Genomic DNA, 17736 nt, shown 5'->3' with positions numbered 1-17736 from the left:
ACTGTACAGCTCTGTTCTGTTCAGCCAGATGCTGAATCGCTTTATTCTGTTCTGTCAGATACTGTACAGATCTGTCCTGTTCTGTCAATTTCTGTCATTCATCATTTTTAAAAGGATTGGTAGTGTACAGTCTTACAGTCCAGTCTTGACTCACAATTAACTGTGTAATTTGGTTGTAAATCAGGTACCAATAAAATGGTCAGCACTTCCTACTGGTATTTTAATGTTGGTAGAAAACAAGACTATGGGGAACAAGCGTGTGACAGTGGGGCATTTTAAGGAAAGGAAAATTGGGTTGGAGCTGAAAAACAGTTTTTGGAAAAGTTTTGGAAAAATGTGCTTATAGAAGAACATCTGAAAGATATGGTTTAAATTTACAAAATGTTTACAATGTATTTTGGGGGCAGGAAGCTTGAAGAAAAGAGGGACAAATGTTTGAGTAATGAAGGACTTGTCAGTCATTTATGTGGTACAGCAAGCTGTGACTTTAACAGGTGCTTTAGCTAACAAGCCTGTTATTTGGATTGACTACAGAGTAGGCATTATTTCTATTGTAATGTGTGAAGTACAATAAGAAATGCATTTGCCCTTTGATCATGGTAATATAAAAAAGGGTTTTTTACAGGTGTGTCTTTGGCAGGGAAGCTACACTCACACTTTAGGGATTTGCTGATGTTGTCTACTTCATTGTATGATTTGGAATAGGGACAGATGCTTGTAACTATTTATCCGTGAATTAATAATTATAGGGTGGCACTGTGATGTAGTGGTTAGCACTGTCACCTGTCTGTCTGGGTTCTCTCCAGGTGGTCCAGCTTCCTCCAAAGACTGACAATCTAGGTTAACTGGTGACTCTAAATTGCACTTAGGTGTGAATGTGAGTGTGAGTGGTTGTTCATTTTTTATGTTTCTTGTGATTGACTGGTGACCTGTCCAGGGTGAACCCCGCCTCATGCCAAATGTCAGCTGGGATTGGCTTCAGCCCCCCTCCCCAAGACCCAGCACGGATAAGTGGGTGTAGATAATGGATGGATGGATGGATGTATAAGTATATTTACTGTGAGTTAAAATTGCAAGTGTTTCACTTTTAACACTTGCAACTGCACTCACTCACCCCTAGAGTGTGACATTATATCTCCTACTTCTTGGTCTCATACTATATCTAGATGTATCTAAGAGTGGAGAACTGGACTGGAGAATAAATATCTAAGTGAAGTGGAATCTTTTAGAAGCATTGCGTTATTTGTGTTATTTTAAGGCTAAGGCGGTTTTCTTGAATGAAACCAGATGAAGCTTTCATTAAAGTTATCTATAAAAGTTGGGGTGTGGCTTCAGTGACATAAAAGTTATGGTTCAAAGGTACAGTATTATTCAGTCTGACAGAACGTGGAGAAACAAAGGAGCCATGGCTTCAACTTTGTATGCGGAAGATTTGTCTTGCTCTATTTGTCTGACTATCTTCACTGATCCGGTAATCCTTATCTGCGGCCACTCTTTCTGCAGAGAATGCATTACACTGTCTATGAGTTCACAGCACCAGTGTCCACAGTGCCGGGCACCGGTTCCAACAGAAGGGAAAAATCTTCTAACCAATCACATTTTAAAAAGTCTGTCTGAAAAAGCGAAAGAAGCTGAGAAGCTAAAGAAAGAATATGGAAATGACAAAGAGGTACGTTTGTGATATTTTTTTTATGGGTTTTGTAGTAAAGGCAGTGGTGTTAGACTTTTTAAAGTCTCTTTAATGTCTTAATAATTACAGTGTTACATTATAATTTTTAATTGTTTGATTGATTTCAAAGGTGGCTGAGTGGTTGTGCCCTGAACACGAAGAAAAGCTGAAATTATTCTGCATCACTGAGCAAAGGTTAACTTGTGTCATATGCCGAGATGGGGAGAAGCATGAAGGACACAAGTTTAAACCAATCAAAGAAGCAGCTGCATCTCTGAGACAAGAGCTGGAGACATTTGTGCAACTTGCATCTGATGATATCCATGTGATAGAAAGCCAAGCCAACACACAGAGGGAAGAAATAACAAAAACCAAAGAGAAGTCTCAGCAGCTGGAGACACAAATCTGCAAACAGTTTGAGGAGATGCACCAGTTTCTGAGGAAGAGAGAGGATGAGATTAAGAATGAGCTGAAACACAAAGAGGAAGATGACGTTGCAAAAATGAGTGGGAGCTTAAATGTGATAGAAACAGCTTTGTCTGAGAGCAGAGAACTGCAGGGAAAGGTGACATCAGTTCTAAAAATTGAAGACTCAGGGAGGTTTTTAAAGACCTTGACTGAAGGTAACAACATCGTGGCTGCAAGGAGCTCGTTTAGGCCCAGAGCAAATGATCTCCAAGTGATGAATGATTCTCTCTCTTTTGGGCCTTATGAAAGCCACCTGCAGTTCTTTGTGTGGAAGGAGATGCTTCAGGTGATCCAGCCCAGAGCAGAGCTGCTGTCACTCAGAAATTTTAATAGAAAATTAAATGTGTCTGAAGATCAGCGCAGTTTGTTTGTTTGCCCAACTCGATCAGGTCTCTCATCTGGCTCTTTTAAGTCTAAGCAATTTTTCTTAGGTCTAAATGATCTAACCTCTGCAGAAAGTACCAACCAGTTCACCTCTGGGCAGCATTACTGGGAGATAGATGTTGGACAAAGGAATTATTGGGAACTAGGGGTAAAAATGAATTTCCTGCGATGTGATGGCACAAAATATTTTGTCTGCAGTCAAAATACATCTACAGCTCTAACATTTGCAGCCAGACCTCGAAAAATTGGGATTTACCTGAACTGCTCCTCTAAAGAGCTCTCCTTCTATGACGCAGACAACATGACACACATTCACACTATGAGCTCTAGTGATATGTCCATGCCAGTGTCAGCATATTTTAATGTTGATTACAATGATCAAGTTCATACCCCTCTGACAGTGTGCTGGTACTGAAGTCAGAATTTGAAATGATGTAGAGTACGAAAATATAATTTTATTTCTTGAATGAAATAGAGATAATGAAGTCAAGCGTCTGACTTTAGACTGCAGTGTTTCCTACATTCATTCAAGACAAAAAGCTGACAGTGACAGTTCTTCACTGCATCCGTTTACTGTTTTCTGTTCTGTATCCACTATAAAGTTTGTGTTTATGCAGCAGTAGTTTTGAAAAGGTGACTTGAGAAATGTGTATTCAAGGCAATAATATTTTGATCACAGTTTAGCTCATTACAAATGCTTCAAGTACGCATACTACTGTATGGCTGTAAAGTGTAAAATAATACACCACAATAATGATACAGAAAATAAATGTATTGCAGTGGTGGGGAACTAATAAGAAATTAGGGAAAAGTTGGTCATATCTGGAGAAATGCTTGCAATCCATGTCGCATTGATTCATTCACCTGTACATTTAGGAAAAAAACTATGAAACTTGTGCAGATATGTAGTATCAGCATTCCGAGGACTGAGCATGTGATTTAGTGCTTTGCCAAAAAAGCAATAATAGAAAGCTGTATTGTTCATTGAAATTCTGCTAGTTGTTTTTTTTATCTCTTTAATCTAACTGTGTCTGTATATATTTGTTTATGTTGCTTTTAGTACCCTGCATTAGGTTTGAGGAAGCTATGCTGCACAGTACTGTATTTATCACAAAATGTAATGAGAGTATAGATTGATAAAGGCCACTTAAATATATTTAGTTGTTTGTATTGAAAAAAGCCTGGATTACTGCCAAGATTACATGCATTAAAAAGGAAATGAAGTAGAGTACGGTTGAAGATTGCGTCTGAAGGTCAGAATTTAACAGTTTGGCTCTTTGCATGAGAGTTTTCTGCATTGAAACTCTGTTGGTAGAACTGTGCCAAAAGTACTGTAATTTGGTTGGGAAAGCTGCTAGAGTTTAGATGTTTGGTGGTGGAGGTACCCGGTTATATAATTATATCATCTATTGTGTGTTTAACAACATATTATAACATGGAAATGTGTAAAACAAAAATATAATAAAAATATTATATAAATATATATACAAACATTTCTGTGTTTGTATTAATTTCAAAAACGCAGCAGGCGTCTAATTGAGACCTGCGTTTATTTGTCAAAATTTGAAGCCACACCAGGCCAGTCAAAGGGACAAGCATCTAATTGGGACTAGGCTTTCAAGTGAAGTTTTACAGTATATAAACACTGATGAATATTTATGTCATAGACTGAAAGAATGTTATTTTTTTAAACAGGCACATAGAGGCCTCATTAGAGGTTGAGAAAGTTGCCAATCTTACAGAGCTTTCTTGCAGTACGTGAAGCTTATGGAGATTAGGGGGTTACAGTATGCATTAGTCAAAACAATACTACCATAAATCAAATAGGGATTCATCATAGAATAACATAGACTTCATATACAAGACACATTGATTAAACTCATTTTTCAGTTGGATTTCTCATCAGCTAAAATGCCAGAAAGAAAAAGTAATTTCTGTTCTATCTATAGACAGTTTAGCATACTACTAGCATACCTTCTGCAACTTCCTGCAAATATTACGAAATTTGACTTTTTTACTGTATTCAATGAGAGCTTGTTAAGTTGAAACCTGAAACCATCTTGCAACTCTCACCATTTCCTCGTTAGTATTTTATTAGAGTATGTGAGTATGTAAGTGGTGATATTGGTATCATAAGCAAACGAAATGGAAAAAGAACATGTACAGGTTAAAGTTATTATTATTATTATTTTGTTCAATTTCTATGTCATATTGATATAGAAGTTCACTTTTTCAAAGCTCTTCACGCAGTCAGCACAGCAGCAGTCAATGTGACTAAACTGTGAATCACTTTTAATTTCTTTCATACAACATTAATTCAGTGACAGCATCTTTCAAAATCCTTGAACTATTCACACTCAAACACAACCACCACCAAACCTCTGTGTACTTCCATTACATCCATTATTTGCACATGTTTACGTGTTTACTATTTTCAAAACTGTTACATTTCACCATCTCTTCCAGTCACAGAATGGTTTAACATCCCAATATGGCGTCACATTTTCTTCCATTTTACTCTCCATCCCTCAGCCCCAAGTGTATGACTAAAATGCAAAAATGACCAAATGAAAAGATTATTTTTCAAGTGTATTGCTAGGGAACACCTAAGGTGTTGACTGTAAGTTAGCACAATCCATGCAATAAAGAAATTAGCTCATTTTGTTGCAGTGGAATCTTTGTTTATGATAAATAAATAAAAGATAATAGTGACACTAATTGTAATGCTACCTGTTGTTGGTGACAAAGTGTCACTCTTGGCAGAAAAATGTTGCATTATTGTATTTTGGATGTGAGATGAACTGTTGTGCTGCGCTGCATATCGGTAAGAAAATTGTGTGAAGAGTTGTGAAAAGTTGAACCCAAATACTCATCCGAACAGCTTCCACATCTGACCATACACATACATGTAGTGAAATACATTCTCTGCATTTAACCCATCCCTGCAGGGAGCAGTGGGCAGCCACTGTGCAGCACCCGGGGACCAACTCCAGATTGAATGCAGTGTCTGGTCAATTGCACTGACTGAAGAACCTAACATGTGTTTGATAGTGGGGGAAACCGGAGCACCCGGTGGAAACCCATGCAGACATGGGGAGAACATGCAAACGCCACACAGAAATGCCGGGGCAACCGGATTATGAAATCTACTTCAATTTGGTATTTGCAGATTCAACTGATCAACTAATGAAATATGATGTATTGTTATAGATTAGAGCAACATTATGTAGTATTTTATCTTAAAATAACAGTTCCAAAATAATTTTGATGGTACACTGATTTGTAAAATGGTGAATGGTATCTGTGTAATTGCCACTCCAGGCCCAGAGTGCCTGATATGTAACACTGGAATCCACAATACCTTTACTGCGTAATGCTTAATGACACCATGTCACACAACAACACGACTCTCCAGCAAGCTAGCTATAAGAGGAGGTAATGAAATGTACAATGTGAGTCTTTTGGAAGAAGCTAGCTCTGTATTCTCAGTTTGGATATCATGACAATGGCTGCGAAGAGACAGAAGAAGACGTCAGAGGAAAAGAGAAAGAGAGTCTGAGAAAGAGACCGGGTGGCAAGGTAGCCAACAACGCTACAACAACCAACGCAACAGCACTTACAGTAGTGTTACAGATGTCCAAGTGTGTTATCTAGTAAGTCTTTAGCCATCAACTTGAGATTTATAGCTAGCTGTGAGTGACCGAGCAACATTTTGTTCTTTTTTCTACCATAGAGTGGCGGTGGTATTTGGCTGTGTAAACAAAGTAGTCAACTTGCTAGTTTTTGATTAGAAGTAATGTTATCATAAAACATACACATGTACAGCTGTCCTTATTTACGACCGCTCTGAATTATAATCAGAAATTGTGATAAATTAAGTTCCTGTCAACTAATACTACTGCTACTAAAGTATGTTAGACCGAGGCCTTCTGTGTTAACTATGAGCCTTACTATATACTAAACTATGTTAACAATGCTAAACTACTGAATCTTAGTGTTTCTCTTAATCTCTCTGTGACATTCCTGCTGTGACCTGCTTAGTTGCTCATTTGGCCATCATGCGTTGTCACGTGATATTTCACCACACGTAACGAAACGTAATGACGTCACCGGAAAAAGAAAAGAAAAAAGAAAAATTAATGCTCCAGCTATTACGGTTTTTATTTTAGATCGAATTAAAAACTATAACCGCTAAAAACTAAACCTCTAGCACTACCAAGCATTTTCATGCCGTCTTCCACCCCAAGCAACTTAACTTGATGACGTCATCGCGAGCGGACAATGTGATGGCGTGAAAACAAAAACATCAGCTTTCCACTGCAAAAAGAGTTGCAAGTTGTAGTTTTCATTTTAGATCAATTTCAATATGATCATGCCAACAACAGACCTCCCGCGGCCAGTTTGAGGCCGTTCGTGGGAGGTCTGTTTACAGAGGGTTAAACTATCAGTAATAGATGAAGTAGTTAAAATCAGCTCCACCTTGAACAGACTTCAAGTGCATTTAAATATAGAAACTGATACTTGCTGTAGTAACATTTTGAATTCAGGGATATATTTATATATTTCCACATTTATTTATGTCGACTGTATGTTTGTCTACGTGTAGCACCTTATCACCACAGCAAATTCCTCGTATGTGTAAAGAAGAACTGAAACATTGTTAATGTTATTAGTAACACCTGTTCTGAATACTCGGAATGACTTCTGCAGTGAGTGACACATGGTGGGGTGTGGCTTTTCCACGAAAGTGAAACTGACAGTTCAACATAACACCACAAGTCAGCCTGGCAGAGCAGAGAGAAAAACGTGAGCCATGGCGTCTGCGTTTTACTCAGAAGATTTGACTTGTGCTATTTGTCTGACTATCTTCACCAATCCAGTGAATCTTTCTTGTGGACACTCTTACTGCAGAGAATGCATCACACATGTTCTGAGTTCACAGCCGCAGTGTCCACAGTGTCGGACAGCTGTTCCAGCAGATGCGAAATGTCTTCCAACCAGCCATATATTGAAAAGCCTCGCTGAAAAGGCTAAACAAGCAGAGAAGATCAATAAAGAGCATGGAAATGAGAAAGCAGAGGTATGTTGGTGGTATTCATTATGGAATTTAAGTATTTGTAAAAATGCACCATACACAAAGATTTCATGTCTGAAGATATGAAACATTTAGATTAGCTAGTTACTGGAAGATCTGAAAAAAAAAAACGTGTGTATTGTGTACATATGTATTACTGGAATGTTTTGTAAAATAGTATTATCTTGGCCCAGATGACACATAAATGAAAATAAAAACATATATAGCCTATGTATGTATATGTATGTATAATGTGTAGTGCTGGGCAACGATTAAAATTTTTAATTGTGATTAAATGCATGATTTTCAATTAATCGCAATTAATCTCATTGTTTTGCGCGAAATTGAAAATGAATTCTAAAGTAGTGTATTGCGCACTTTTAATATAAATGTACTGTTTTATACACAAAAGTACAATAACATGTGGTTTGCAAACACTTAAAAAATAAGGTGCTTTTTACCAGCAGTATTCCCTTTACACAGTAGCAATAAAATACTTCTTGTAAATCTCAACTTAAACATTAATGTAATCAAATCAAATATAAAACCAAAGCTATTTAACACCGCCAGGGCATTAGCTTTTATCTAGCTTGTTAAAACAAGCGGGTGCGTTCCCGTGAAACTGTCACGGTTGTGCTCGACTCACACACACACCTGCCTACTGCCGAAGTAGATTTTTCTTAATTTTTTGTTCGCGACACGCAGCACAAATCATTTGAAGAGAGACTAATCCCCTCCTGTTTATGATTTTCCAGAATCTATTAAGCTACTGTTTACTAAATAGTTATCAGGACATCAACAGGAGGGAATTCACATGTCAAGGCCTATCAGGTAAAGTTATGTAGCCTATAATCTTAATTTAAGTTAAATAGGCTACAGCTGTGTAGCCGTTGCCATGGTTACTCTTATAGAGCGCCTGCCGTTTAATCGCAGAGCGCTGTCTTACTTCTCCCACACGTTGCATCCAACGTAGTCTGCTGAAGCCTCAACATCCCACCCTCCTCTGACTCATGGTTTGACTGTATGTGTATTCAGAGCCAGTGAGCAACGGACTTTCAAAATAATAATAATTTAAAAAAATGGGTTAATTAATGCCTTAACACGATAATAATGCGTCGATGTGCCCAGCCCTAGTAATGTATCATGATCATCATCTTTTTGCTGTTTATTTATTATTAATATATCAATCTTTTTTAAGTTCACATTTTTTTTTACAGGTGGCTGAGTTGTGCCCTGAGCATGAAGAAAAGCTGAAACTTTTCTGCATCACAGATCAGCAGTTAGCGTGTATTATATGCAGAGATGGGGAGAAGCATGAAGGACACAAGTTTAAACCAATCAAAGAAGCAGCTGCATCTCTGAGACAAGAGCTGGAGAAGGGGATGGAGAAACAATGTGAAGATATCCTTACTACAGAGAGCCTAGCCAACACACAGAGAGAAGAAATTACCAAAACCAAAGAGAAGTCTCAGCAGCTGGAGACCCAAATCCGCAAACAGTTTGAGGAGATGCACCAGTTTCTGAGGAAGAGAGAAACTGAGATTAAGAATGAGCTGAAACACAAAGAGGAAGATGCTGTTGAGAAAATGAGCAAGACCTTAAACGCTATAGAAACAGCTTTGTCTGAGAGCAGAGAACTGCAGGGGAAGGTCACATCAGTTCTGGAAATTACAGACTCAGACAGGCTCTTAAAGAGCTGGACTGAGGGTAACAGTATGATGACTCCAGAACATTTCTTCAGGCCCAGAGCAAATGATCTCCAAGTGGTGAATGATTCTCTCTCTTTGGGGCCTTATGAAAGCCACCTGCAGTTCGTTGTGTGGAAGGAGATGCTTCAGGTGATCCAGCCCAGAGCAGAGCTGCTGTCACTCAGAAATGATGATCCAGAATTAAATGTGTCTGGCTCTAGTCAGTCAGGTCTCCCGTTTGGCTCTAGTCAGTCAGGTCTCCCATCTGGCTCTAGTCAGTCAGGTCTCCCGTTTGGCTCTAGTCAGTCAGGTCTCCCGTTTGGCTCTAGTCAGTCAGGTCTCCCATCTGGCTCTAATCAGTCAGGTCTCCCATCTGGCTCTAGTCAGTCAGGTCTCCCGTTTGGCTCTAGTCAGTCAGGTCTCCCGTTTGGCTCTAGTCAGTCAGGTCTCCCGTTTGGCTCTAGTCAGTCAGGTCTCCCGTTTGGCTCTAGTCAGTCAGGTCTCCCGTTTGGCTCTAGTCAGTCAGGTCTCCCATCTGGCTCTAGTCAGTCAGGTCTCCCGTTTGGCTCTAGTCAGTCAGGTCTCCCATCTGGCTCTAATCAGTCAGGTCTCCCGTTTGGCTCTAGTCAGTCAGGTCTCCCGTCTGGCTCTAGTCAGTCAGGTCTCCCGTTTGGCTCTAGTCAGTCAGGTCTCCCGTTTGGCTCTAGTCAGTCAGGTCTCCCGTTTGGCTCTAGTCAGTCAGGTCTCCCGTTTGGCTCTAGTCAGTCAGGTCTCCCGTTTGGCTCTAATCAGTCAGGTCTCTCATTTGGCTCTAATCCATCAGGTTTCTTATTTGGCTCTAGTCACTCAAGTTTCTCAGATGGCTCTTCTAAAGTAAAAGCAACATTTCCAAGGCGTAAATGATCTGCCAGCCTCTGCAGAAAGTACCAACCAGTTCACCTCTGGGCAGCATTACTGGGAGATAGATGTTGGACAAAGGAATTATTGGGAACTAGGGGTAAAAATTAATTTCCTGTGATGTGATGGCACAAAATATGTTGCCTGCAGTCAAAATACATCTACAGCTCTAACATTTGCACCTCGAAAAATTGGGATTTACCTGAACTGCTCCTCTAAGGAGCTCTCCTTCTATGTAGCAGACTACACGACACACGTTCACACTGTGAGCTCTAGTGATATGTCCATGCCAGTGTCAGCATATTTTAATGTTGATTACAATGATCAAGTTCATACCCCTCTGGCGGTGTGCTGGTACTGAAGTCAGAATTTGAAATGATGTAGAGTACGGAAATATAATTTTATTTCTTGAATGAAATAGAGATAATGAAGTCAAGCGTCTGACTTTAGACTGCAGTGTTTCCTACATTCATTCAAGACAAAAAGCTGACAGTGACAGTTCTTCACTGCATCCGTTTACTGTTTTCTGTTCTGTATCCACTATAAAGTTTGTGTTTATGCAGCAGTAGTTTTGAAAAGGTGACTTGAGAAATGTGTATTCAAGGCAATAATATATTGATCACTTGTAAGTTTAGCTCATTACAAATGCAGCACGTACGCATACTACTGTATGGCTGTAAAGTGTAAAATAATACACCACAATAATGATACAGGAAAGAAATGTATTGCAGTGGTGGTGAACTAGTAATTAAGGTAAAAATGTTTAAATCAGGAGAAATGCTTGTAATCTCATGTCACATTGATTCAGTCACCTGTATATTTTCAAATAAACAATATAAACTTGTGCAGATATGTAGTATCAGCATAATGAGGACTGAGCATATGATAAGCAATCGCATAATAATTGATGTTTTTTGCTCTCTTTAACCTTTCTGTGTCTGTATATATATACTTGTGTTACTGCTAGGGTTACATGCATCAACAATAAAATTATGCAGAGTAAGATTGAAGATTGAAACCCTGTTGGTAGAACTGTGCCAAAAAATACTATAAAAGATGTGACAGCTGTGTTTAGATGTTTTGTGGTGGAGGTACCCTGTTGTTTGTATATAATTAAATCATCTATTGTGTGTTTTTACAAGATATTATAATATTGAAATTTGTAAAAACAAGTAATAAAATAAAAATAACAATGCCATTTCTATGTTTGTGTTAATTTCTCTAAAGTATGCCTACTATCAAAGTTACAGTGGCTGAGAGAGCTTAACGCACTGCAACTTACTGTAAGAAAAAGCAAGCAGATATGCAAAACACAAACAAATAAAGAATAGGTCTTCATTACTTTGACAGCACATACGCTACATTTAGAAATAATATTCTGCTAGGCATCACACAAAGCCATAAAGATACACACTGCAAATATAAAAAACAAACAGAGCTGATGTTCTTATGACCTTCTCTCAACCTAAGGAAAAATACTGAACTAATGCATGTAACATAATTAGGCAAGTGACATAACATTAAGGGAAAAAAATGCATACTATATATATGCAAACAAGAAAAGTAACATTTCAACAAAAAGAGTTAATTTGACATCATGAATTGAATGTGATTTCTTGAATGTGATTTCAAAATGTTCAAAAGACATTCAAGATTCATTAAAAAGGAAGATAAAGATTGTTTAGCAAAGATGGGTAATAGGCTACTATCAAGTTGTTTATTTCAACCAGTTTGAATATTACTTACTCTTGTTTACCATACCGATAAACCTGAACTGTTTCCCTAAAATTAACTGAACAATTGAATTGGGGAAAATATAACCCATCTTAGATTTGATATTGTCTATATTGATAAAAAAAATTACAAAAAAAATTATTTTCCATGTGTATTGCAAGAGAGCCCATAAGCTGTGGTGTGGATAGTAATATGTACACTTACATGGCAAACAAAAAAGGCTATTGAATCATACTGCAGCATTTCTTATTAATTTATGTGACATTTAGTGTAAGGTAGCACAAGCCACGCAATAAATAAATGAGCTGTTTTATGTTGTAATGGAACCTTCGTTTATCATAAATAAATACATAAATATGGTCAGTGTATAATGAGTGACAAAGTGTTGCTGTTAGCAGGTTCTAACGTTGATCCCGAGATGTGTATGAAGGGTTTTGGATGCATTAGTGCATTTTGGATGTGAGATGAACTGTTATCGGTAAAAAGAGTTGTTATGAAGAGTTCTGACAAAGTGAACTCAGAATTTGATCTCGTCCAACCAGCAATTTCGACATCTGACTACTAGAGTGTGATATTACATTTAGCCTTTCCATGTAAGTTTGACTGAGCCTTAATCCTAAGCAAGGTAAATGATTAGAGACCGTATTTGTGACCTGTAAATGTGTCGTGGTTCTGATTTGTTATGTTGTGTAATTATCTGGCCATGAGAACTCGGAATGACTTCTGCAGTGCGTGACACATGGCGGGGTGTGGCTTTTCCACGAAAGTGAAACTGACGGTTCAACATAACACCAAGTCAGCCTGGCACCATGGCGTCTGCGTTTTACTCAGAAGATTTGACTTGTGGTATATGCGCGACCATCTTCACTGATCCGGTGACTCTCCTCTGCGGACACTCTTTCTGCAGAGAGTGCATCACACATGTTCTGAGTTTACAGCAGCAGTGTCCACAGTGTCGGACAGCTGTTCCAACAGAAGCGAAATCTCTTCCAACCAGCCATATATTGAAAAGCCTCGCTGAAAAGGCTAAACAAGCAGAGAAGATCAAGAAAGAGCATGGAGATGAGAAAGCAGAGGTAATGTATGTTTGGGTATTCGTAAGGCAGTGTAGTCAATCACGTGTGCATATTATCGCAAGCTACAGATGTTAATCATTTCTGGACTTTGTGCGGATTTTATATTTATCCTGTATAGCAAACACATAGTAGCTATAGGTAAGCTGTCATGTTTTAATCTTATATATTGTACTTTATAATATATTCAAGTCACACTAAACTTTAAAATATAGGCTTGCCCTCAGTGTCAGTCGCCCAAAGTGCGTCATTAGGCCTTTAGGCTGTATGGACAATTTTAATGCCTGTATCACTAAAACAAATGTCAGTGTGTTTAAACCCCATAATGTGTAGGCTCTGGTGTTTGAGAGGTGAATTGTTCAGTGATTGTGGCGTGCACACCCAGTGCTAGACTGAAAATAATTCCTGGCATACTTAATAAAAACACAGTGAGCATCAGTTCTGCTGATGCTGGACCTCACACAGGAAGGGAACTCCTTTATTGACATAAAGGCCTACTCATCACATATCACATGACACTCGCATCTCATTGGCTGTTATCACTGTCCCACATCACACAGTACCTGCATTAACTCAAGTTTGCCTCTGACATTAATAAGAGTAAGGAATGATTTTCAAAACTGACCACATTTTTCATACAGAAAATTAACACAGAAACATGAACAAACATTATCACTTGAATATGAAGAGTTCTGAGTCATTTCTAAGACTTCTGTATTGTGTTGCAGAGATGTAGACATGCCAGCTATCTCTGGCTCGACCAGCGTAATACCGCTTAGAAAGATTTTATAACAAATCAGCACTTCTGTCCACACTCCCTCTCTCTCGCTCAATCAGATGAGCCCTCAATAAAAAAATAAAATAAAAACATGTACAGAAGAATTGTGATCTCTCTCTGCATCACACTTCTTATCAATCAGTTTTTTTTATAATGCCTGATTTTCAGCACCCATACCTTCTTTGTAAATGTCTCTACACATCGAGTGAAATAACATTTCTTAAGTGGGTGAATTATTTAATTCTTCCATGTCAGTCAGGGGCCCGTTGGACTGCAGGGCCTATTAACTTGAAACAGGTGAAACATAGCCGAGGCCGCCACTGACAGTTTGTAGTCTGCTAAACATGTCAGTGTCTTATTCTAATGTAAAGCTCTGTATTTGTATAGCGCCTTTCTAGTCTTTTCGACCACTCAAAGCGCCTTTACACTGAGCCTAAGTGCTCAAACAGAAACTATCATTCACACACATTCATACACTGGCGGAACAGCCATCAGGGGCAATTCGGGTGCCGCCCCATCTAACGTTCTAAACGTTAACACAAGCTGTTAGGTGCATGCAGTTGTCCAGGGTACATCCACATATCCAGGTTAGGGACACTGCCTTAAAAACTAAAATTCTATTGTATAATTAAGTAAAATTGCACGGTACAGGTGAAATAAAAAAGGGGGAAGTGAAAAAATGATTGTTGATGTTGCAGAGTGCTACATTATGTCGTTGGGTTGTAGTCTTGACAGCTGCTGGAATGAAGGACCTGCACTGTGTGTGCAGCAGACGTTCGCTGAAGGAGCTGCCCAGGGACTTCACAGTCTCATGCAGGTGGTGAGAGGTGTTGTCCATTGTTGACATCAGCTTGGCTAACAACCTCCTCTCACCCACCTCCTCTGTGGTCTCTAGAGGGCAGTCCAGGATAGAGCCAGCCCTCTTAACCAGTTTATTTAGTCTCTTCTTGTCCCTCTCTTTGCTCCCCAACAGACTGCATAGAAGGTAGCTGATGCCAGCACAGTTTCATAGAATCATTTAACAGTGTCATGCAAACACCAAAGGTACGGGCGACTTTGGCCATTCTTCTAACAGGAATGCTTTGTGACTTCCTCTTATTTTTAATTTTTAATTTTTTTTTACAGGTGGCTGAGTTGTGCCCTGAGCATGAAGAAAAGCTGAAACTGTTCTGCATCACAGATCAGCAGTTAACGTGTATTATATGCCGAGATGGGGAGAAGCATGAAGGACACAAGTTTAAACCAATCAAAGAAGCAGCTGCATCTCTGAGACAAGAGCTGGAGAAGGGGATGGAGAACCTTTGTGAAGATATCCTTACTACAGAGAGCCTAGCCAACACACAGAGGGAAGAAATGACCAAAACCAAAGAGAAGTCTCAGCAGCTGAAGACCCAAATCCACAGAGAGTTTGAGGAGATGCACCAGTTTCTGAGGAAGAGAGAGGATGAGATTAAGAATGAGCTGAAACACAAAGAGGAAGATGCTGTTGAGAAAATGAGCAAGACCTTAAACGCTATAGAAACAGCTTTGTCTGAGAGCAGAGAACGGCAGGGGAAGGTCACATCAGTTCTGGAAATTACAGACTCAGACAGGCTCTTAAAGAGCTGGACTGAGGGTAACAGTATGATGACTCCAGAACATTTCTTCAGGCCCAGAGCAAATGATCTCCAAGTGGTGAATGATTCTCTCTCTTTGGGGCCTTATGAAAGCCACCTGCAGTTCTTTGTGTGGAAGGAGATGCTTCAGGTGATCCAGCCCAGAGCAGAGCTGCTGTCACTCAAAAGCAACAGCAAAGATATAACAGTGTCTGGTGATGGGCGGAGTTTGTTTTGTAGTCCAAAAAGCAACCGAGCTCAAACAGATTCCTTTAATTTTGGCGCTGGATTATACGACCCAGCCCCAAAATACAATTTCGGTGCTGCTTTTAATAGCCGAGCATATCCTGAGCAGTATAGGGACAAGTCTTCCTTATGCACAAACTATACATTCAGTGTCAGTGAGTTCACATCAGGGCAGCATTACTGGGAAATAGAGGTTGGACACAGGGACTATTGGGAACTAGGAGTAAAAGATCATTTCCTGAAATATGATGGCCAAAAATATTCCACCTGTACTCCAAACATAACCACAGAACTAACATTTGGAGACAAGCCTCGAAAGATTGGGATTTACCTTAACTGCTCATCCAAGAAGCTCTCCTTCTATGATGCAGACAACATGACACATATTCACACTGTGAGCTCTAAGCTCATGTCCATGCCATTGTCAGCATATTTTAACATTAGATCCAGAAAAGCAGATCCTAACCCTCTGACAGTGTGCTGGTACTGAAGTTAAGATAAACATCATAGCAGGTACTTAACTAAAAGATTTAAAAAGTAGGTTCTGAATTTACCAAAACAAAAACAGCATATGGCCCTTTTCAACCAAAAACGTTCCAGGATTTTTTGAACCAGAAGAACTAATATTAGGAACTAAATTAAGAAGCAGATTCCCCAATAAAAGAAGAATTAAAAGTTTGAAACAACAATTTTTCTATATTAGGATAAAACACAGAATGACTCTGTTGTTCTTTGTCTTTACTGTTGTGTTTATGTTGTATTTTATCAGTGAAATACAGCCCCAATATCTCCTTATGCTATCGTGGTAGAAGCCTCTGCATGTACCTTTCAGGCAAATGTTAATGTGAAAGGTCATTCCTCAGCGGACAGTACAGGGCATAGCTAAAGCATAAGTTAAATCTTGATTTAAATGGGTCGCTGAAGTCAGTGATTGAGTAGATAAGTTGTAATAAATGAGTTTTGAATATATCTAAAACAAACAGTATTGTATTTGCAGTTACTACTTTAAATACAAAACCGATCCAGGATCTGTGTATAGACGATAAGTAGCAGCCTGTAGTTGATTAGAATTAGTTGTAGTTGCTCAAGCTAACAGGCTAAATTTGTTGTGCTTGCTAACTTAAGAGAGGCAGGGAACACGTGGTGAAAGTTAAGTGGGCGGTGACACCACTGTCATGAAAAATTACATTATTAAATAACCTGAAATGAAAATGTCATGTTGAAATAAAAAAGTCTTTTGTTGTGAATATCTAATGTTTATGTTTGTCTTTCTCATATTTCAGATATAGTATTACATGTGTAGGCTACATTAAAGGGCTTGTGTTTATGGTTAATGGGAAATTAGTTATCTAAATTTGAATGGTGTGATTATTTGTGAAGTGATTATTTTCTGCTGTCTATATGAGATATTTCATGCCTCCCTGTCACCACTGGAGGGTGGTATTATCCAGAGTCTGTTATCAACTGTCACCAGACCTGCGATGTACGAGGGTGGCGCACAGCAACCAGGCTTTGGCTTGATTTAATCAGTTTGCAAAGTGTAAAATAATATTGCTGCCAAATATGCTCAATAAAACTTTACTGGCTCTATCATTCTCTCTCAAGTGATGTGTTTTAAACCTGCAGCAGACTGAATGGTGACAAACATATCCAACTTCAAACCAATTATTAGATTAAGAATTGTCTAACTTTTTTTATAATTGGTTATAAATGGTTTTTACAGCAGCATTCTCCTAAACATTTCCTATCTTGTCCTTTATTTTTTGCGTTTCTATATAATTTTATTTCAACATTTATGTGTTTATATACTATTGTGGGGCTAAGGGACATTTAGAATTCTCATTCAAACATTTTTTTGGGGGGGGGGGGGGGGGGGTGATTTAGAGACCATATCTTTATAGTGTTATTGTTTATTGTGTGATTGTATTCATTTGATTGTTTTCTGAGTGATTATGTATATTTATCTGCATGTGTATGTGCATGTGGACAGTGGCTGGGGAAAGGATCTGGGCTTGGCACAGTTCACCAATCAGCAGCCAGGGGGCAGCAGGTCACAGTGTCTGTTGAATCCAAGTAGAGCCAGATCAGACCTGTCAGTCAACTCTGTACCCGCTTAGCTGCTCGGAGTAC

The 17736-nt window shown here is 38.9% G+C and overlaps 3 protein-coding genes across 4 annotated transcripts; all 3 read left to right on the top strand.

Annotated features, from left to right (window-relative positions):
- Positions 1–1405: 1405 nt before the first annotated feature.
- On the top strand, positions 1406–2936 carry LOC119905200 (nuclear factor 7, ovary-like). The gene is made up of 2 exons (XM_038721977.1): positions 1406–1669; positions 1800–2936. The coding sequence occupies exons 1-2, from the start codon at positions 1406–1408 to the stop codon at positions 2934–2936; spliced, it is 1401 nt and encodes a 466-aa protein (XP_038577905.1).
- A 4352-nt stretch (positions 2937–7288) lies between these two features.
- On the top strand, positions 7289–11372 carry LOC119906179 (nuclear factor 7, ovary-like). Its single transcript, XM_038723726.1, has 2 exons — positions 7289–7601; positions 8813–11372. Exons 1-2 carry the CDS (start codon positions 7335–7337, stop codon positions 10184–10186), a joined length of 1641 nt encoding a protein of 546 aa, XP_038579654.1. The 5' UTR covers positions 7289–7334; the 3' UTR covers positions 10187–11372.
- A 1240-nt stretch (positions 11373–12612) lies between these two features.
- On the top strand, positions 12613–17199 carry LOC119906098 (nuclear factor 7, ovary-like). Of its 2 annotated transcripts, none has more exons than XM_038723617.1 (2): positions 12613–12990; positions 14891–17199. In XM_038723617.1, exons 1-2 carry the CDS (start codon positions 12724–12726, stop codon positions 16094–16096), a joined length of 1473 nt encoding a protein of 490 aa, XP_038579545.1. In that variant the 5' UTR covers positions 12613–12723; the 3' UTR covers positions 16097–17199. The 2 variants fall into 2 exon arrangements, with proteins under 2 accessions (XP_038579545.1, XP_038579547.1); XM_038723619.1 differs by lacking the exon at positions 12613–12990 and adding an exon at positions 14632–14809.
- The last annotated feature ends 537 nt before the right edge of the window (positions 17200–17736 follow it).

This window comes from Micropterus salmoides, unplaced genomic scaffold, assembly GCF_014851395.1.
Source record: "Micropterus salmoides isolate LMB-PRFRI ecotype aquatic unplaced genomic scaffold, ASM1485139v1 Ms_hic_scaffold_16, whole genome shotgun sequence".
In the NCBI taxonomy this organism is placed as follows: domain Eukaryota; kingdom Metazoa; phylum Chordata; class Actinopteri; order Centrarchiformes; family Centrarchidae; genus Micropterus; species Micropterus salmoides.
The sequence above is the reverse complement of the archived record's forward strand: the minus strand, read 5'-3'. Positions and strand labels throughout refer to the sequence as shown.

Bases quoted from the DNA above. Each gene is read 5' to 3' on its own strand.
- LOC119905200 (XM_038721977.1), top strand. From the start codon at position 1,406: ATGGCTTCAACTTTGTATGCGGAAGATTTGTCTTGCTCTATTTGTCTG. The intron at 1,670-1,799 runs GTACGTTTGTGA...TTGATTTCAAAG, and splicing joins AATATGGAAATGACAAAGAG to GTGGCTGAGTGGTTGTGCCC.
- LOC119906179 (XM_038723726.1), top strand. From the start codon at position 7,335: ATGGCGTCTGCGTTTTACTCAGAAGATTTGACTTGTGCTATTTGTCTG. The intron at 7,602-8,812 runs GTATGTTGGTGG...TTTTTTTTACAG, and splicing joins ATGGAAATGAGAAAGCAGAG to GTGGCTGAGTTGTGCCCTGA.
- LOC119906098 (XM_038723617.1), top strand. From the start codon at position 12,724: ATGGCGTCTGCGTTTTACTCAGAAGATTTGACTTGTGGTATATGCGCG. The intron at 12,991-14,890 runs GTAATGTATGTT...TTTTTTTTACAG, and splicing joins ATGGAGATGAGAAAGCAGAG to GTGGCTGAGTTGTGCCCTGA.